This window comes from Carcharhinus amblyrhynchos, chromosome 8 (assembly GCF_965287045.1).
Source record: "Carcharhinus amblyrhynchos chromosome 8, sCarAmb.v2.hapA, whole genome shotgun sequence".
NCBI classification, from domain to species: domain Eukaryota; kingdom Metazoa; phylum Chordata; class Chondrichthyes; order Carcharhiniformes; family Carcharhinidae; genus Carcharhinus; species Carcharhinus amblyrhynchos.
Genome location: NC_137331.1, coordinates 92,545,202 through 92,566,601, shown reverse-complemented (window position 1 = coordinate 92,566,601; position 21,400 = coordinate 92,545,202). Strand labels below are relative to the sequence as shown.

Genomic DNA, 21,400 nt, shown 5'->3' with positions numbered 1-21,400 from the left:
CATTTATTATGGAGCTTTGTTGACATTGCCTTAAGATTGAATGATGGAAAAATGAATGTGAGCTTATTAAGCTGTATCTAATGTTTGTGTAATATCATTTCAGGTGAAGGTGGAGAATCCGTCCGTGTTGAGTGCTCTCAAGGGGCAGGTGACAAAAGGCTGTAGTCGCTTTTTACCCAAAGGCACCAAGGCGAAAGTCAACCTGGAGGACCAAGGGCGACAGAAAGTGTCTTTCACCTTCAACGTAACAAAGACCTTGCGGAATAGGTTCCAAAGTGCCATTGGGAGTGAGCCAGATGAGGTCAAGGCCCCACCACTGTCGCTGCCTCCGATTTCGGTGAAAGGGAGCCAGGACAGTAAAAGTGACTCTGATTCGGCCGATGCTGCAGAGGCCACAACCTCACCGCCCAAGTCCAAGGTTGAGTGGAGTAAGGTGCATTTCAAGAAGAAGCATCTCAACGATGCAGCCAAGCCTGCGGCTTTGACGGACAGGGAGCCGTGCAGCTCGTCGGTGGAGGAATCTGTGGATGCAGCCGCCAAGAAAGATTGTACCGGAGGAACCGAAACTGTGACAAAGGTGGCTGCCGAGCGGAAGCCGTCAAATCAGAACCTCAGTACGTCCCACATTGGGAAGGGTGATAACTTGGAAGAGTTTAAGAATGTCTCCTCCTCGTCTTCTGAAAACGATGAGCTGAGGAAGGCTCCTCAAGTAGAAGAGGTGGTGCAAGCACAATCAGCTGGCTCTGAGTCCGAGGGGGATTTATTAAGGAAGTCACAGGATACGCGAAGCACTGAATCCGATCGCGATGTTAAGAAAAATCCAATTGCTTCCAAAGTTGATGAGGTTGAAAAGGTTTCTTCTTATTCCAAGTCTGAGAGAGACAAGAGGAGCAGCGGTCGTTCCAAGTCCGACCGGGATTTGAGAAGGACTTCCTCCCGCTCTAAGTACGGAAGAGAGGAGAGAGTCAGCTCTTCTCGATCCCGCTCCGACAGAGACTCAAGGATACCCTCTTATTCAAAATCAGACCGTTCGAGGACCTCTTATTACCGAGATAAAGACAGAGGATACCGTCGAAGCTCACCTTACTCTGAGAGGAGCAAATCTTCACGCTCCAAACTGGGCTCTGACTTACGGGATGCTTCCTCCTGTTCAGATTCGGAAGAAGATTCTAGAAGGTATCATTCCAGGTCAAGTGACTTGAGAAGGACTTCGTTGTGTTCTAAATCCTACAGAGATTCGAGGAAATACCAATCACGCTCGGATAGAGATCTGCGGGCGACATCCTCCTGCTCGGAGTCGGAAAGGGAGACCAAAAGGACTAAATCTCATTCTAAATCGGATAGAATATCCCGACCATCAGCTTCCTGTCATGAGTCGGAAAGCTCTAAAATTAATTCTCCCGAACCAGAATCCGATTCCAGGAAAACGTCCAAATCGGACACTCACTCAAAGATCTCTTCATTTCATTCAAAGGCATCAGTGTCTTGTCATAAACCAGAGGCAGTTAAAACAAACTCACCCGACCTGGAATTGGACCACAGGAAAATTGCCAAATCCGACGGTCTTCCGAGGACAAGTTCATCTCATTCCAAACCTGTAACCTCCTGCCATGAAGTAGCAGCAAAGAAGGACTCCTCCGAGCCGGAAGTGGACTCAAAATGTTTTAGGCTGGACAGTAATCCAAGGGCGCTTCCATCTCATTCCAAGTTACTCCCTTGTGGAATAGAAGCAATTCAGGGAGGCTGCTCCGAGCTAGAGTCGGATTCCAGAAATAATCACAATCCAGATATTAATTCAAGGCTATCACCATCACATTCTAAATCAACTACGTGCTGTGAAATGGAGGTAGCTAAAATAGAGTCTTCCGAATCAGAATTGGACTTTTGGACTAAAAGTAAGTCAGACAAGATTCCAATGGTAACCCCATCTCAGTCTAAGCCAACTACTTGCTATGAAATGGAAGTAGTTAAACCCGACTTTGCGGAGTCAGAATTAGACCCTTGGACTAACAGTAGGTTGGACAAGAACTCGATAGTAACCCAATCCCATTCTAAATCCACTACTTGCTATGAAATGGAAATGGTCAAAATGGAGCCTTCGGAACCAGAACCTGGACTGGACTCTTGGGAAAACTGTAAGTTGGATCGGAAGTCAAGGATAACTACGTCTAGTTCGAGGTCCTGCAAAGTGAGGACTTCGCGTTCTTATACGTCTAGCAAGGAATTAAAGAGGACTTCATTCTCTGAGTCAGAAGATGAATTCAGAGAGGTTCCCGAGCTGCACAAATCGGGAGCCATGCAAACTGTTTCTCGATCAGATGAGATTTGTTCCTCATTTGATTACCAATTGGACAATTATGTCAGCAACTCACCATATTCTACATCAGATTTACCGAGGGCTTTCTGCCGCTCCAGATTCGCTGTGGAAGTAACTGGGCCTTCACTTGCTTCTAACTCGGACGGGCCTCTGGCAAAGGTTTCATCTTGCTCAGAGTCAGAGGAAGACCGGGGATCTTCACCTCGCCGTGAGGCTGCTTTGACGGTTTTGTGTCATTCTGTGTCAAATGAATTGCCGTCCTCCCCTAGTTTTGCAGCTAAGGATCTGAAAACCACCCCTCATCCCAGCCCAGGCGAGACAAGGTCCTTGGCCCATCCAAAACTGGAGGAATTCAGCACTTGGCACTACGCCGAGACGGAAGGGATTTTAGCTTGTCCCAAACTAGACGAGGCTGCCTCCGTGCCCCGATTAAACATGGATGCATTAAAGACAATTTCAGTTGATGTGAAAAGTTGCACGAGAGGGGTAAAGCATATAAGTGAAAGGTCAACCGAAAACAGGGATGTGGATAGTCAAAGGGAGCAACATGTCCGTGAAGTGGACAGCGCTGAGTCGAAGCACGATAGACTGTTTCACAATTGCAAAAGTAAACCGAATGTAGTTCCCGGCAACCAGAATTGGGATTCATTGGAGAAAATTAGAGTGTACTCAGATTTGCCCAGCCGTCTTCCTTCTGAAGCTCAGGAGTCTTCAGAAGTGAAGCCTGAGAACCCATCAACACATAACGAAGAAATCTCTCTCCCCGCCAGACCAGACAGTTCTGTTAAAGTGGAGTCGGAGCAGTCAATGGAAATCTCTGAAGATGAGGAAGACACTGATGAAGAGTTGTCTTTGCAGGCGGCAGCTGAGGGGCCGCTGCCTCTGAACACCGCCAACCCACTGAGCTCAAGTGAAGTAGAGCGCAGTTTGCAGCATTACCGAACCAAATCTGACTGCGACAGCAGCTGTATGAAGGCAGAATACAACAGCATGAACTCTGAGAATGAAGAGTGTTTAGGGGTTGTGAAGAGCAGCAGTGAGCAGGAGAGTGAGGAGAGCGAGACGAGCTCTGATTCCGACGACAGTGGAGTCCCCAGGAACCGTCTGCAATCTGTCATCATCGTTCCCAAGAATTCAACGCTAACTTTGGAGAAGAGTCTGTCGTCCTCTCCGTCATCCTCCTCGCCGCCCTCCAGAAGCAGTCGCCAGGAAAAGAAACAGCCAGGCCTGGAAGGAGGTAAACGGGAAGCAGAAGAGAAACCCAGTCAGGAACATGAGCTAAACAGTGTCCAGTTTGGGAGTGGGCCGCAGGAGTTTGTTGGCGACTGGGCCCAGGATGACGATGAGGTTCAGGGCAGCCTGTTGTCCTCTCCCAAAGTGGCAGAGGAGCAGCCGCAGGCTTCTTCCAGTCAGCTTTCCCCGGCCATTGAGACCTGCAAAAGCAGCAAGCAGCAGCTGTCGAGTGACAAGGCAGACAGCACCAGCCAGCCCGATAGGTTTTCACCAGACCAAAACCGGCTCCCGCTGGCAGATGAAAAATCTGGTGCGGCGGAGTTGGCTCAACAGAGCATGGACAGGCTGGCGGAAAGGCGCCAGCACCCACTCGGCAGCTACTCGGACAGCCCTGCAGCCGGAGAGAGCATTGCTCAACCCTCTGGGGGGATAGAAAAGTGCCGTGGAGAAAAGCCGGACAGTGGACAGGCCATCCCATGGCTGCAGCAGCAGGCTCCAGAGCAAGGCTCGTTTCATAGCCCGGAGTTTGTTGATAGCCTTGACTGGGACGTCTCCCAGCCGGAGAAGCCCAGCAGCAGTTGTCAGCAGCCAGACAGTAGCTACGGGCTGAGATATGGCTACCGAACAGAGGAAGCCGATTTAGCTGAAAGGAGTAGTTGCTGGCAAGCTGGTAGAGCCAATTACTGGGATCCCCGGTTACACTCCAAGTCAGCGTTGTACAGCAGCTACCAGCTGAGCCAAGACATCTCCGGCTCAGATGCCCAAGGGCAAGTGCAGCCGGACTCGATGACCGATGACTTTGCGATCTACAACAGCTGGGAGGCTGTGACCCGTGACCCACGAACTGTGGCCAAAGGCGTGAGCTCGCTACAAGCTCATGAGATCACCAGCAATTCCAGTAAGGGGACCACTCTGGTGCTAAAGGCCAGCGACTCCACAGCAGACAAGGAGCAGCGGGCCAAAGGAGTGGAGAAAAGGTTAGAAGATGAGCAGGGGGAGTCTCAGAAGCCGCAGCAAGAGGAGGTGGACACCGATTTGGAAAGTGACACTGACACTCGGGACTGTGAGCAGGTGAACACTGAGCCTGAACCCCATCCTGTGATGCCCTGCAAGGAATGGGTCACACTGGTCTGTAAGATGGAAGAGTTCAAAAACACTCAATGCTGGAAGGAACAGTCAAAACTGGGCTTAATGCCCCCTTACTTTGAGCTAATTGAAGAGAACTTGTATCTGACGGAGAGGTAACTACTTTTAAGCACATTTATTATTGAATGATGTAGTTACATGATAATGGAGTTTTCTTAGTGGAGGTTCTACTAAATCTTTATAAATCACCAGTTAGGTCTCAGCAAGAGAATTGTGCAATTCTGGACACTACACCTTTGGAAGGACGTCAAGGCCTTCGAGAGAATGCAGGCCAGGTTTGTCAGAATGGTACCAGAGTTGAGAGGCTTCAGTTCGGTGGAGAGATAAGTTGGTTGTCACCTTAAGAGCAGGAAAATGTAGGATATTTAACAGGTTGTGTTCAACATCATGACGGGCATTGATAAATTAGAAGAGGGAAAACTGCTGACAATGGGTAATTAGAAGACAACAATCTCAGATCATAGTTCAAAGTTTATTTTGTAAGTGTCAGAAGTAGGTTTATATTAACATTGCAATGAAGTTACTATAAAAATCTTCGAGTCACCACACTCCAGCGCTGTTCGGATACACTAAGGGAGAATTTAGGGTGGCAAAATGCACCTAACCGGCACATCTATCGGACTAGAACATAGAGCATTACAGCACTGTACAGGCCCTTTGGTCCTCGATGTTGTGCCGAGCTATGTCTGAACCCAAGATCGAGCTATCCCACTCCCTATCATTCTGGTGTGCTCCATGTGCCTATCCAATAACCGCTTGAAAGTTTCTAAAGTGTCCGTCTCCACTATCACAGCTGGCAGTGTATTCCACACCCCAACCATTCTCTAAAGAATGTAAAGAACCTACCTCGGACATCCCGCCTGTATCTCCCACCATGAACCTTATAGTTACGTCCCCTAGTAACAGCTAAATCCACCCAAGGAAATAGTCTCTGAACATCCACTCTATCTATCCTCCTCATCATCTTATAAACCTCTATTAATTCATCTCTCATCCTCCTCTGCTGTAAAGAGAAAAGCCCCAGCTCCCTCAACCTTTCCTCATAAGACCTATCCTCCAAACCAGGCAGCATCCTGGTAAATCTCCTCTGCACTCTCTCCAGTGCTTCCACAGCCTTCTTATAGTGAGGTGACCAGAACTGCACACAATATTCCAAATGTGGCCTCACCAACGTCTGGTATAGTTGCAGCATAACCCCACAGCTCTTGAACTCAAACCCCCGTTAGTAACCACTAACACACTATACGCCTTCTTCATGGCTCTATCCATTTGAGTGGCAACCTTCAGAGATCTGTGGATATGAACCCCAAGATCTCTCTGTTCCTCCACATTCCTCAAATCCCTGCCATTGACCCTGTAATCCGCATTGAAGTTTGTCCTACCAAAATGAATCATCTCGCACTTATCAGGGTTAAACTCCATCTGTAACTTTTCAGCCCAGCTCTGCATCCTATCAGTGTCTCTTTGCAGCCTGCAAGAGCCCTCTACCTCATCCACTACTCCACCAATCTTGGTGTCATCAGCAAATTTACTAACCCATCCTTCAACCCCTTTTTCCAAGTCATTGATAAAAATCACAAATAACAGAGGACCCAGCAGTGATTTCTGTGGTACACCGCTGGTAACTGGCCTCCAGTCTCAAAATTTTCCCTCCACCACCACCTTCTGTCTTCTATGAGATAGCCAGTTACTTATCCAATCAGCCAAATTTCCTTCTATCCCATACCTCCTTACTTTCTTCATGAGCCTACCATGGGGAACCTTATCAGACGCTTTACTAAAATCCATGTATACGACATCAACTGACGGACTGTGGGAAGAAACCAGAGCTCTCAGAGGAAACCCACACAGACATGGGGGGAATGTGCACCCTCCGCACAGACTGTGACCAGAGGCTGGAATTGAACCCAGGTCCCTGTGAGAATCATAGAATCCCTACAGTGCAGAAGGAGGCCATTCAGCCCTTTGAGTCTACACTGACCACAATCCCACCCAAGCCCTATTCCCATAAACTCACATATTTACCCTGCTAATTCCCCTGACACTAGGGTCAATTTAGCATGACTAATCAATCTAACTTGCACATTGTTGGACTGTGGGAGGAAACTGGAGCGCCCAGAAGAAAGCCATTCAGATAAGGGGAGAATGTGCAAACTCCACACCCGAGGCCAGAATTGGACCCTGGCGCTGTGAGGCAGCAGTGCTGAGAATCAGAGAGTAGATGAGAATTACTTTGACACCGTTAGTTATAATGGCCTGAAGGAGTGATGGCATCAGGTACTACAGCAATGCTGAAAAGCAAACAGGATGTACACTTTGGAAGGGAGATACTTATAGGATAATAGGTAAAGAGTGAAACTAATTGCACAGTGGTTAGCACTACTGTCTCACAGCGCCAGGGACCCAGATTCAATTCCAGTCCTGGTTCACTGTGTGGAGTTTGTACATTCTCCTTGCGTCTGTGTTGGTTTCTTCCCGATGCTGTTGTTTCCTCCCACATTCCAAAGATGTGCAGGTTAGGTGGATTGGCCATCTAAATTTCCCCTTAGTGTCCCAAGATATGTAGGGGGATTAGCAGGGTAAATATGTGGGGGTATGGGGATGGCATGGGTCAGGTGCTCTGTCCAAGAGTCACTTGCTGACTTGATGGACCAAATGGCCTCTTTCTGCACTGTAGGGATTTTATGGATTGTGTTATAATTCAGTATAAATTAAACTCCAAAGTGTTTTATGAAGTTTGCCTGGATCACAAGTTTTGCATTTTGAATTTGGTTTGGGTAAGCATATGGATCACCTAGGGTATGATTCAGATGGTTCACTCGGGAGTTTTTACCAAACATAGTTTGTTTAAGAATACAGTTAACGTGTGGAAAGAAAATTAGCAATATCATTTATCAATTACAAACAAAAACAAAATAACCATGAAAGTGTATAACTCCTAATGAATATAGGAAATGTCCCAAGGAAACCAATATCCCAAAAACAAAACCCTTTCCATGGGTTTAACACAGCAAAAACTAATGCTCACTTGAATTGGAACTTATCCCTGTGGTTGAATGCTGCAGTACTCTTGAGGCACGCACAGAAAGACTTGGAGTCAGAGCAGCTTCAGTCCCTTGGTTGGAGAATTGAAACCCTGACTTCTCAGCCTTGTAACTACTAGCAGCCCTCTGGATATCCCCCAGAACAGTTTGAAGTCAAGACAGCTTCCCAGAATGCCAGGGAGTCTCTAGTCAAGCCAACCAGCAACAGTAGACCCTCCAGGAGGGTCAGGAACCTTGCTTCCAGCTAACCAACAGAATTTCCAATACCAGAGAGAGAGAAACACTTCTTTTCAGCTTGATGCCCCTTCTAAAACTAAACTAAATTTGATGAATATAGCCAAATTGAAAATGAAACCTTAAATTCGCTAGGAAAGACAAAGAAACATATGACCTGCCACCAGCCTTCCTCCTAACAATGCAGGGTCATAAGAGATCCCAGAATAAAAGTAAGTAAACCCCACTTAGACCACTGAAGGAGCAACAAGAGGACTCCAACAGGCAGCCCAACAACAATGAGAGCTGCAGAGAACATGATTTTTAAAAAATCTCTTAAAGGTGCACTAATGTCACAATTGGTAACCCATTCAAAACTTGATGTGCTGAATGGTCTTTTGAATGTGGTAACACAAGATAGTGATTTAAATTTCAGCGTCAGTCAGTCCATTGAGAGTTTTGTCCTTTTGCAAACAAATGAAAAAAGGACTGAGGAAAAACCTTTGACCAGATTTGCAAATGAGATTTCAAAAGAAATTCCTGCAACGTGCGCAATGCTGGCAATTCCACTTTCCATAGCCCCTCTAATGTCCTAAGTCAGCCAGGACAGGAGTGGGAGGATGCTGCTGTCCTTCACTCACCTACGGTTGAACATTATTTCATACTGCTTCCCCATCATGCTTACCCCCCCCCCCGCCTTAAATCAGATTGCCTGTAGTACTGTGTCCTGTCAGCTGATTGCCACCCTGTTTCAGGTATTCTGAATCAGCACCCAATTGAATTCATCTTTGCTGCAGTACCTGTTACTGCCACCAGAGTTCCCTCATGAGCCACATAGAGACTCGCACAGAAGAGTAGAAAAATGGAGAGAGAGCAGTGCGCGTACAGAGAGTAACAGACAGGAGGTATAAATAGATAGCGAGCGAGTCCAGCCAACAACAACCTGTATTTAATGTAATCAAATACCCCAAAGTTCTTCACGGAAACATTAGAAAGCCAAATTTGTCACTGAGCCACATATGGTGATATTTGGGCAGAAGCACAGTCAAGGGTTGTAGGATTTTAAGGGGCATCTTAAAAAAAGGAGTTAAAGGTGGAGAGTTGAGGCAGAATATTCCAGGCTTTCGATCCTGGACAACTGAAGGCTCAGTCACCAGTGACCGAACAATTAATATCTGAGCTATTCAGCATTGCTAAATCCTTAACAAGAGAAAGAGGCCATTTGGTCCATCGTCTCTGCACCAGCTCTCCAAATGAGCAGATGGCTTAATGCTGTACTCCTGCACTTTGTTCCTTGTCAAATAATCATCCAAAGCCCTCAGGGTGATTCAATGTTCCTCCACCACACTTCCAGGCAGTGCATTCAGACTCAGGATACCAGCAATAAATGAACACAGATATTAAAGATTTTGGGCTAAAGGAGATGACAAAGAGGTAGGAGAGAGGGGAGGCTCTTGAAGGGATTTGAGAAGCAGGATGAGAAATCTAATATCTTAGTCTAAGTTTCTTGGCCAGAGCCAGTGTAGATCAATGAGTATGGGACTCTGTGTGAATAAGGACATGGCCAGCAGAGCTTTGGATGTTCCTCCAGCTTCTGCAGGGTGAAGTGTAAGAGACCAGCCTGGAATGTGTTAAAATAGTCCAGTCTGTCAGTTGCAAATGGAACGAGGGTTTCAGGAGGAGGTAAGCTGAGGCAGGGACTGAATCAAGCAGTGTTACAGAGATGAAAGCAGGTGGTCTTAGTGATGGTACAGCTAAGTAAGTGAGCAGAAGTTAAGTTTATTTATTAGTGTCACAAGTAGGCTTACATTAACACCGCAATTAAGTTGCTGTGAAAATCCCCTATTTGCCACACTACGTCGCCCTGTTCGGGTACACTGAGGGAGAACTTAGCATGGCTAACCAGTCTTTCAGACTGTGGGAGGAAACCCACACAGACACGGGAAGAATGTGTGGAGTCCGCACAGAGGCCCAAGCCAGGAATCGAACCTGGGTCCCTGGTGCTGTGAGGCAACAGTGCTAACCACTGTGCCACCCATCTGGTCAGGTATCTCAGCGCTGTTTCTAGAATCTTCCTATGGTACAAAAGGTCTCTTGCATTATACTGATGGAAGTACTTCATTGGCTTCCAAATCATCATAATGTTATGGAAGGTGCTATACAGATGCAAATCTTTCTCTTTTACACATTAAAGCAGCAAACTAAATGAGAGGGGCGGGGTGGGGGGTGTGGATAGCAGTGCATAGGTGGATGGGGGAAGGAGGAAAGAAGTTACTGAAGTTTCAAACAGGAACACCACAACTTAGAAAAACACTCCACAACACTTAAAAGCCATCTGTTTGTTTCTGCTTCCTGAAACATTTAGGAATACGAAATATTTCTGAAACAAACCCGGGACCCTGGCACCAAAAATCTCCCAACCCCCATCACCAAACATCAAACTTTTGTTTCCAATACAGTATCCTTTGGACTTGAGGGACAGAGAGGGATGGAGAGACAGACAGAAGGGATGCTTGGGTAGGGTGGAAGCAGAGACAAAAAGCAAATGACCAAAAGAGGCACCAGCTGATAGTGGGAGAGAGAAAGTTGATCCACTATGGTGAAACAACGTGAGGAGAGAGAGAGAGAAGGTAAATACAACAGAGACTAATGGGATGGAAGATATACCAAAGGTGAAAGGAGGAGTATTCATGCACAAGAGAAATATACAGAATGGACAGACTTCAAATGGTTTTGCCAATGGAAAGGGTTCCAGGAGATCAAGCTGGTGACAGACAGAATTTGCAAACTCAGAATAAAAACTGGATCATTCAGGAAATTTGGAGCAGTATTGTTTAAGTGAACACTCTGTTCACAGATGTTGACTGGGCTCAGTTTGTTTGCACTGTATTCTCTAATTATTTCAGATTTACTTTATTTGCAGTATTGTCTTTGATGTTTCTTCCCTTGCTTCACCAGTGGGTACTGGATTGGTTGAGATGCTGTAGGTTCTTGAGCTGTCAGGACGTTGAAGGATAATAGAGCAATGGTGAGGTCAACAGAGATATGATTGAATGGTGGAACAGGGTTGAGGGGCCAAAGGGCCTGTTCTCTGCTCCCTATTTAAATTGCATCTCTCTTTCCTTCAGGTTGTTCCCGCTGCTAATCTTTAATGGCATCCTCATAGGATGGTTTACCAATTGAATGGGAATGCAGATCCCTGACGTCTTAATTAGACCAATTTACTTTTTGCAGGAAGAAAAGCAAGTCTCACCGTGACATCAAGCGCATGCAGTGTGAATGTTTACTATCCAGAGAGGACCGAGAGCGAGGGGAGCTGGCGTGTGGTGAGGACTGCCTGAATAGGTTGCTCATGATAGAATGGTAAGTACCTTCCCGTTGATCTATAAAGATCAACCGAGGACCAGGATGAAGCCTCATTATCCCACACCTTTTATAAAGCATCTCCACTTCTACTTTTTGATGGATGTTTGTTAAACTTTGCAGTGAAATACAACCAACTTGGTGCAGAGTGTGAAACCAGAACAGTCCAGAAGCTTCACCTTTTACACTCATGACCTTTGTGTTTGCTGATGATTTGAGGTGCTCAGTGGAGGACACCAGCAGTGTCAGTAGGTTTAAGAGGAGAAAGTGTGTTCCTACAGCCATTATTAATTGGCAGAACTCAGTCTGTAACCCAACCAGCCCATGTTTGCAAAGCCCAAAACAAAATGTCTATTGTTAGATGTGATTTGTGATTAAGCAGCACCTGCTAAACAATGAGTGTGCTAATAGCTACCCTGACAACCAATTTAAAATAATCAGTTGAACTCATAATACTTGTTTAAAGTTGCATACATACAAACGCAGGGACTTGTCATCTGCAAACAAAAGGAATATGTTCAGGCCTTAAACCTTTTGAATTGGGGAGCCTGTAGTTCCCTATAGCTTTCTCCATGGCAATACCTCAAGTCAATCAGAGTTGACTTGCCAGCCAGTCAGCATCCTTTTCCCCTGTGGGTATAAGTTACTGTGGCCATTTGAAAATTTTCCACTTGTTGTTGAAGCTTTTCATTTTGCACTCTTCAGAACATGTCTCTCCCTTTAGTGACACCCAAACTCATATATACGGAGCAACATTGAATAAGACTGCACGATGAGTGTTGTTATTTTTGTATAGATGAAGCATGGGTTGAGTGAAACTGAAGTGAGTGTGCCAGGAGTTAAATTGCAAGAGTGGAGGAATTTAGATCATCACAGCCTAGCTCTGGTGGAAAAACTATACAATTTGTTTGGAAATACACGGTAGTATACGCTCTGCAGAGAGACTGTGTAGATATCCAAGACAATAACCAATATATCGCATTGGTGCTCAGAATGAGACTTGACCGCGAAGTAAAGTCCCCAATTTAAGCACCCAGAAGTGTGGCTGAATGGCCCTGTGTTTGGTCATTGTAATGATAATGCTAAATGTTTGCTGTTGCCTCTTTTCAGCTCCTCAAGGTGTCTGCACGGAGAGTATTGTACAAACCGGAGGTTCCAGAGGCGGCAGTATGCCGATGTAGAGGTCATCCTCACCGAGAGGAAAGGCTGGGGTCTTCGGACAGATAAAGAATTGTCAGTGTGAGTGAAACTGAATTCTGCAGAAGCTGATGCTTCCCAGGATATGATTCCTTCAGCTGCTTAGAATCTCCGATTGCATTGCCCTGTCCCCTGCACCTTCATGTGTGATCCGAGACAGTGAGAGCTAAGGGTCTGGTAAAACATGGAGGCATCAGTGACACACTCAATTTTACCCTCATTCAGCAGCATCCAGTGTTTTCAGCCCTGGCGGCTGGATAGCATTCCCCCTCTCTCGCTTACCGCTTCCCTTACCGTGCAGAAGGAGGCCATTCGGCCCATCGAGTCTGCATTGACCACACTCTCACCCAGGCTCTACTCCCGTAACCCTACATATTTTCCCTGCTAATCCCCTGACGCTAGGCTCAATTTAGCATGGCCTATCAACCTAACACACACATCTTTGGATTGTGGGAGGAAACCGGAGCACCCGGAGGAAACCCACGTAGGCATGGGGAGAATGTGCAAACTCCACACATCCGGAATTGAACCTGAGGTCCCTAGCGCTGCGAGGCAGCAGTGCTAGCCACTGTGCCGCCTTCCCACTTCCACTAGCCTCGGAACACAAAAACCTGCTGTGACACTTTGATTGCCACTGCAGTAGATGTCAGCTAATTCAGTACAGAACAGATCTGAACTGGTCCATAGTTAGAAACTGCCATTACCAACTGAATCCTTGAGTGCAGTGGTAGCCCCATCTCCTTCCTTCCATGAGTTTGAACGTTGGTAACTTGTCTAATTCCGGGCTTGTGCTGGTGCCATCAGCAGATCAGGCATTTGTGGATTTCCTGCTTGCATTCGCCCAACTGGATTTCCAATTTTAATTATCGTAGTTCCTGCATTACACACAGATACATGCTCCTGAAAAGCGAGAGGCACGGTTAGTGGTCCAATTGTTTTACAAACATTTTTGTCAGCTGCATTATGGTCTGAGATTTTCCTGGTGGCAGCTACCTGTTCACGATTGTAGACCTGCTGTGCAGCCTGAAATTGTACCCAAAACTCCATCTGGTTATCTGAGTTCTTGGTAAGAGTACAAAGTCTTGGATATTTCAGAAGATGCACTCTCTTTTTGCTCCATGGTTCATTACCTCTGCCTGAAAAAACTGTTCCAAAGATCCAGCCATCATATTGTCCCCTCCACCAGCTCCCATGGCTGTGTTGTTGACATTCTTCCATTCCAGGACTTCCCTGCTACAGTCCAACTATCTCATTTGTGGCCTCCAACTTCCATCACCTCCTGAAGCTCTCAGCCTTCAACCATGAAATGGCCAAAATGGAACAAAAAGATCTTGGTTTTTGCCCTCCCCTCAGGCCCCACTCTTTCAGGGGAAGAAGAGTCTTGGACATTTAAGAAAGTAAAACCCTCGTCCTTGGGTGCATGTGGTTAGCTTTAGGATGGGGATGGGATATAAAATAGTCTGTAACAAGGAGGGCTTTGTCTTTGCAGGAATAGCTTTGTGCTGGAGTACTGCGGGGAAGTGCTGGATCACAAGGAATTCAAGGCGCGAGTTAAGGAGTATGCCCGCAACAAGAACATCCATTATTATTTCATGGCACTGAAGAATGATGAGGTGAGAATTCACATTCACCCTACCATATCCCCACCAGGCCCAATATATGTCTGATCACTCACTAAAGGAACATCATTCCCACATCCTTTTAAATTTGACCCCTCCAAATTTTTTTTTAATTCATTCATGGGATGTGAGCACCGCTGGCTGGCCAGCATTTATTGCCCATCCCTAATTGCCCGAGGGCAGTTGAAAGTCAACCACATTGCTGTGGCTCTGGAATCACATGTAGAACAGACCAGGTAAGGATCACAAATTTCCTTCCCCAAAGGACATTAGTAATCAGGTAGGTTTTTCCAACAATCGACAATGGTTTTGAGGTCATCAGTTGATTCTTAATTCCAGATTTTTTTTATTGAATTTAAATTCCACCATCTGCCATGGCAGAATTTGAACCCAGGTCTCCCCAGAACATTAGCTGAGTTTCTGGGTTAATAGTCGAGTGAAAATACCTGGGAATTGAACCCACAATCTCCAGGTCAAGGGAGAGAGCATTATCATTGAAGTGAGGCTGAGGTGCCGTCTATTAGGTGGGATGTTTAAACAGTGGTCTCAAATGCCCCCCTCAGTAGGATGTGAAAGATTCCATACTGTCATTTTGAAGAAGATTTAGGGCAATTCTCCTCGTGCCTGGGTCATTATTTATCCTTTGGCAATGGGAAGGAGATGGTCTACTGGTATTTCTGTCGGACTACCAATCCAGAAACTCAGCAAATGTTCTGGAGACCTCGATTTGAATCCCGCCATGGCAGATGGTAGAATTTGAACTTTTAAAAAAATATATATCTGGAATTAAGAATCTACTGATGACCATGAAACCATTGTCGATTGTTGGAAAAACCCATCTGATTCACTGATGCCCTTTAGGGAAGGAAATCTGCCATCCTTTCCGAGGTCTGGCCTACAAGTGACTCCAGAGCCACAGCAATGTGGTTGACTCTCAATTGGCCTCCAAGAGTAACTAGGGATGGGCAACAAATGCTAGCCAGCCAGCGATGCCCATGTCCTATTGGATGAATTTTTAAAAATCATCGCTATAACAGATTATCATATCAAATACCTTATTGCTGTTTGTGGGATCCAGCTGTGTATGAATTGGCTACATTTTTGTTACTCTTTCGGAGTAACTCCAGATACGGGATGGCACCGCTGGTATGGTCAGCATTTGTTGCCCATCACTAATTGCCCTTGAGAAGGTGTTGGTGAGCCACCGCCTTGAACTGCTGTAGTCCATCTGGTATCTGTAGCACCGTGGCGTGTCCGGATTGCTAAGCCATTCAGAGGGCCTGGTTAAGAGTCTACTGCGTTGGTCTGGCTCTGGAGTCAAATGTAGACTAGACCAGGTAGGGATGGCAGATTCCCTTAATTTACAGTTCAATCAATTGAATTCAATTCCATTCGCTGCCCACAGCGGGATTTGAACCCACATCCTGAGAACTTTAGCCTCTTGATTACCATTTTAGTGACTTCACTTCAGGAGTACTTGATTAGTTGCAGAGCTCTTTAGGATGTCCAGAAGTTGTGAAAGGTGCTATGTAAATGCACCACCATCCTCGTTAAACTATTGCACCCTGTCCCTAATGTTGAAGAAGACAACAAGCCAAAATGTAAGGGCAAGGCATCACACGGGGCAACAAGGGTTGAACATGAGCCAAAAGGAAAGTGGCAGAGCTGGTTTATTTCATATACACAGCATACACACCAAAGGGGACCTGTCCCCCCTCTCTGCAATCCCAAAAACCTAATTGAAATTGGCTATCATGTCCTAACTGGGCATCAGGCTTCACTGTCGGTGAGGCCCTAATGCTGTATCAGGTAGTGTTGACAAAAGAAATGAGTAATTCCAAAGAAAAGTAAGGGCATCATTTTACCTTGCCCCTGTGTCTTGTCTTAGAACCCATAGAATCCCTGCAGTGCAGACGGAGGCCATTTGGCCCATCGTGCCTGTACCAACTCTCCAAAAGAGCATCTCACCCAGGAATCCCCCCCTCCAATCCCCATAACCCTCCAATCCCCATGGGGGCCAATCCACCTAACCCCCACATCTTCGGATTGTGGGAGGAAACCGGAGCACCCGGAGGAAACCCACGCAGACACGGGGGGAGAATGTGTAAGCTCCACACAAACAGTGAGCCAAGCCGGGAATCGAACTCTAGCCCCTGGCACTGTGAGGCAGCAGTGCTAACCCACTGTGCTGCTGAGTCTTCACTCAGTGCCACCTCACTGCAACACCCTGTCAGGATTGTGCACTAACCTGAGCTGTAAACACTCAACCATTCCGCTGGGCAGTAAGATTACTGCATTGCCCCAGTAACCTCACAAGTGCAGCTGGTTACATATCACTGATTCATCTCATTGAAACATCTCGGGTCACTTTTACTTGAATTCATTTTTGTGAAGTGAGATTACTGGAAGGTCCAGGATTTGCTGTTCACCGACTGTTGTCCTTGAGGAAGTTGTTGCACCTTGTACAAGGTTGCACACTGTGCAGTGAAGTAGTTCCCATCATGCTGTTAACGGGGAAATTTCAGGATTTTGTCCCAGCAACAATGAAGGAACGATGATATCCTGTAGATTGCATGTGAAAGTTCACTTGAGCCTTCAAAAAGTCCTTCTGCAAACAGGGGTTGGTGTGTACGCTGCATATATGAAATAAACCAGCAGTTTATTGACACAGGAGCACCCATTTCTTTTCGCCGGTCGCCATGCACTGTCTGCTTTGTATGGGCCTGTCTTAAACCTGTGCACATCTGCTTTGCAGAGCGGCCCATATCGTCTGTTTGATCCCATGTGCTATTTTATGCTCTTAAATAGACTGATTCCAATTAGGGTGGCACAGTGGTTAGCACTATTGCCTCTCAGTGCCAGGGACCCGGGTTCAGTTCTACTACTGAATCCTACTTTGTAAGTGTGTGAAATGAGCACAGCTTTACTTGTGGTTTTGAGGACAGCAAGTGGTTTCTCTTTGTGAAAATAACTCGTATGTTTTGCTTTCCTTTTCTTTCCACAGATCATTGATGCGACTCTGAAAGGAAACTGTTCTCGTTTCATGAACCACAGCTGTGAGCCCAATTGCGAAACTCAGAAGGTGAGAACACAGGCGTGAAGGATTGATGTGTCATAATTCTCCGTCCCCTCCCCCTCCACTTGTCCCCTCCCCTGCCGCCTGCCCCCGCTGTCTGCCCCCACTCCTCTACCCCCACTGCCCCCCACCCCCCAAATCTCCTTCGCTTCTGTATTCTTCAGCCAAAGGATATCTGCTTACAGCAGTGGCCACTTTGACAATTTTATACTTCACTGAGATCATATTTTGTTTGTATAAAACTCAACAGAACATGGGCTTCATCAACTCAATCCCTGCTCCCAGCACAATCCCCTCCTCCCAGGAATCAGTCCAGTTGTATACCCTCTAACACAAGTGTTTCTGTCCTTAAGGAGACATTACTGCTGGTGTGGTCTCACCACAGTTGTGTATAATTGTAGCAAGACTTTCTACTGAAAGCTAACATACTATTTGCTTTCCTAAATTGCTTGCTTTAGCTACACGTTAATTTTTTACCAGGACATCCAAGTCCTTCTCAATAGCAACATTCTTGTTGTCGCTCACCATTTGAAAAACATTCTGCTTTTCTATTTTCCCACCAAAGTTGATAACTTCACTTACTTCATTTGTTCTCCACATCATATTCCATCTGCTGTGTTCTTGGCGACTCCTTGAACACTTCTGCCTCCTTTCACAGCTTTTTTTTGTATCCTCCAAGTAGTTTGGGGGTGATTCTCCCAGCTCGTGTGCCACCCACCAGGAGTGGATCACTCCAGCAAGGCTTACAACTGCTCCCCACTAATGGGGAACAGGTAGTCAACTCTGCTGGAGTGAAGAGAGGCTATTGAACCACGCACTGCGCCCCCCCCCAAAGGCAGTCAGGGGTAACGGAGGTTGGGGGGAGGGTGCCCCTTTGGTAGTGCCAACCTGGCCCCTCTGGCACTGCCCACTGGGCATTGGGCAGTGCCAAGGGGTTGGGGCCTATTGGGCGGGACGACGACTGTTGGGGGGACAATCAGTGGGGAAGGGGGTATCCAGCTACCATTCTGCACAGGGAACATGGGCACAGGGAGGGAGGGCAGTGATCAGGATGACTAAAATGATGCCATCATGGCCAGTTAATGATTTTTGTTGGACAGCCTTGCTCTAATCGACATTGACATTGTATCCATCTGCTGGGCTGAGGTGACAGGCCTTAAACTGTTTGTGCACCTCATTGAGAAAACCGACAGGTCTGGTGTTGTTGGACCTCGAAACGAAAGTGTTACCACAGAATGGGTCAGGGTGACAGCAGTCATCGAGCCTTGACTTGGGAGCCAAGCAGATGTGAGTTAGAAGAAATTGTGGATAAAGAAAAGCTGTGAAATATTTCCCTTCATTGTCCCTGAAGCCCAATAGATATCAGTTATAAAGAACACAAATTATCCTAGCATATTGCTTATGTTGAATTGCGAGTGAGTCAGTCACCTTCTTTAAAACAAAGACCTTATGTTTAGATCTCACGTCTCTGATCCTCACAATGTCCCAAAGCAATTTACAATCTACAGCCAAAGAAGCACTTCTGAAAAGAGGTGACTGCTTCAACATTGGGAGTAGAAAGAGCCAGTTCCTAAAGAACAAGGTTCCAGAGATTACAATGACTGGATCTTCATTTCTGGCATTGATTAGGGAGTAAAATCTGGCTTCCCAGCCTCGGGTCACTGTCTGTACAGATTTTGCACGTTCTCCCTGTGTCTGCGTGGGTTTCCTCCAGGTGCTCTGGTTACCTTCCACTCCGAAGATGTGCAGGCCATGCTAAATTGTCAGGGAACTAGCAGGGTAAATGCATGGGATTATGGGGGTAGGGCCTGGGTGGGATTGTGGTCAGTGCAGATTCGAGGGGTCGAATGGCCTCCTTCTGTACTGTAAGATTCTATGATTCTATTGGCTAAGATGGTGGAGGGGTACTCTCCTCCCATTTGAGTAGTGTCAGGGGATCTTTTTTGTCCACCTGAGAAGCAAGGTGGGCCTCGGTTTAATGAAAGCCTGAGTTCATCGAATCCCTACAGTGCGGGAGGCGTCCATTTGGCTCACTGAGCCTGCACCGACAACAATCTCACCCAATAACCCCGCATATTTACGCTGCTAATACCACTGACACAAAGGCACAATTTAGCATGGCCAGTCGATCTAACCAGCACATCTTTGGACTTGCACTTGACAGCATACCCCCCACCCTGCACTGAAATGTTAGCCTCGATTGTGAGCTCAAATCTCCATTGAGGCTGGGTCACGTAACTTTCTGGCCTAGAGATGGGGACCAAATAGACAGCCTTGTCCTACAAGTGTGTGTTTTGTAGCCTCTATAACACAGAAGTCTTTGATGTTACATTTCCTGGTATCTCTTGTTCTCTCTAGTGGACGGTAAATGGGCAGCTACGGGTCGGATTTTTCACCACTAAGACGGTCCCAGCAGGAACAGAGTTGACCTTCGATTATCAGTTTCAGAGATATGGGTAAGAACTGTTCGGGGCTGGTCGCACAGCCAAACTACCTCTGTGTTTACCCAACTCACACAGTCATCTTTAACCCTGTGTGTCACACTCAATATAACATCACTGGCACACTTTGCTGCAGTGGGTGCTATCTGTAAGATAGCCACAATCCATCAAAGGTTTTTCAGCAGCTCCCCCCAGGTTCAAAGTCTCCTTCATCTAGATGAACAAGGGCAGCAGGAACAGAGGGACAGCATCACCTCACAATTCTCCTCCAGGTTGCACACCATCCTGATTTGGCCACATATCATTATTCCTTCATTGCCAAGGAGTCCAAATCCTTGTCCATCCAGTCAAACTTCCTGTAAAATAACAAACCCTAGCCCTGCACTCTCATATTTCTCTAATTTCTCTCCCATCTCCCAATGTGCTCTCTCCAAACTCACCTTGTCCATAAGATGCTTCCTAGTCCCCCATCCCTATTCTCACTCAACACTGACTACCCCCTGGTCCCCATGTGAGCTGATGTTGACAGCAGTTCTCTCACCATGTGTTGACCGCGTCTCCTTTAAATATGTTGTCATCACCTCTGTTCTTGGTCCCTCCATTCTAGCAGAAGGTATCTCCAATCTCTCTTTCTCCCTCCTCTAATTCTGGCCTCTTGTTCATCCCCAATTTTCATTACTTCATAGTTGAGGACAGTGCACTCACACAGCCCCAAGCTCTGGAATTCCCTCCCTAAATTTCTCTACCTTTCTATCTCGCTTTCCTCCTCTAAGACTTGGTCATCTGTTATAAAGTACACATGGCTCAGTGTTATATTGTGTTTTGTGATGTTCTGGCCAAGTACCCTGTGATGTTTTATCATGTTAATGGTGCGATATAAATGTAATTAGCCATCATTGGTGTTTGGCAGAATCCTGAAGATAAGATAGATTAATGACTTCATTGTACCCCTGCTGGCTATCTGTGGTTAGACCTGAAGCCCGTTACTGATGGACATTTTTACATTCCTGACTGCAGCAAGGAGGCACAGAAATGTTTCTGTGGATCAGCAAACTGCCGTGGGTACCTGGGCGGTGAAAACCGTGTTAGCATCCGAGCTGCTGGAGGGAAAGTTAAACTAAAGGAAAAGGATCGGTCCCGGAAGAAAGACTCTGTGAGTGTTGCTCTGAAGTACCTGTGGAATGATTGTTGCCATATGACTTGCTGCTTCCATTTCCCTTCCCCGCACCCCCCCTTCCCCGCACCCCCCCTTCCCCACCGCTATTGTCACCACCCAACCCCACTTGATTGATAGTTGGCAAATGTCACATTGCTTTTCAAGAAAGGAAGGAGAGAACAGTGAACTACAGGCCAGTAAGCCAAATATCAGTTGGGGAAAATTCTGGAATCTATTATTAAGGAAGCCTTAACAATGCACTTAGAAAAGCTGTGATGATTAGAACAAGAGCAGACGCAGCACAGTTTCGTTAAGGGGAAGTCGTGTCTGACAAATTTATTGGAGTTCTATGAGGATGTGTCTAGGGCGGTGGATGTGGTCTTTCTTGATTTTCAGAAGCTGTTTGACAAGGTACCTCACGAGGTTATTGCAGAAGGTCAGGGGACATGGAGTTGGGGGTAGGGTGTTAGCGTGGATAGAGGATTGGCTGTCAAATAGGAGGCAGAGAGTGGGGGTTAATGGGTGCTATTCGGATTGGCGGTTGGTGACTAGTGGAGTGCCCCAGGGGTCGGTGCTGGGGCCTCAGCTATTTACC

General features: G+C 46.5%; 1 protein-coding gene across 5 annotated transcripts in view; it reads left to right on the top strand.

The window, feature by feature from the left end:
- Positions 1 to 21,400, top strand: part of setd2 (SET domain containing 2, histone lysine methyltransferase) — a 101,956-nt gene that overhangs the window by 43,569 nt on the left and 36,987 nt on the right. For all 5 annotated transcript variants that reach the window (XM_080194492.1, XM_080194490.1, XM_080194487.1 and 2 more), the window contains 7 exons: positions 104 to 4,791; positions 11,188 to 11,316; positions 12,427 to 12,555; positions 14,003 to 14,126; positions 17,137 to 17,214; positions 19,567 to 19,664; positions 20,667 to 20,802. In XM_080194492.1, coding sequence (XP_080050618.1) covers positions 104 to 4,791; positions 11,188 to 11,316; positions 12,427 to 12,555; positions 14,003 to 14,126; positions 17,137 to 17,214; positions 19,567 to 19,664; positions 20,667 to 20,802 — 5,382 coding nt within the window. The remainder of the gene's footprint in view (positions 1 to 103; positions 4,792 to 11,187; positions 11,317 to 12,426; positions 12,556 to 14,002; positions 14,127 to 17,136; positions 17,215 to 19,566; positions 19,665 to 20,666; positions 20,803 to 21,400) is intronic.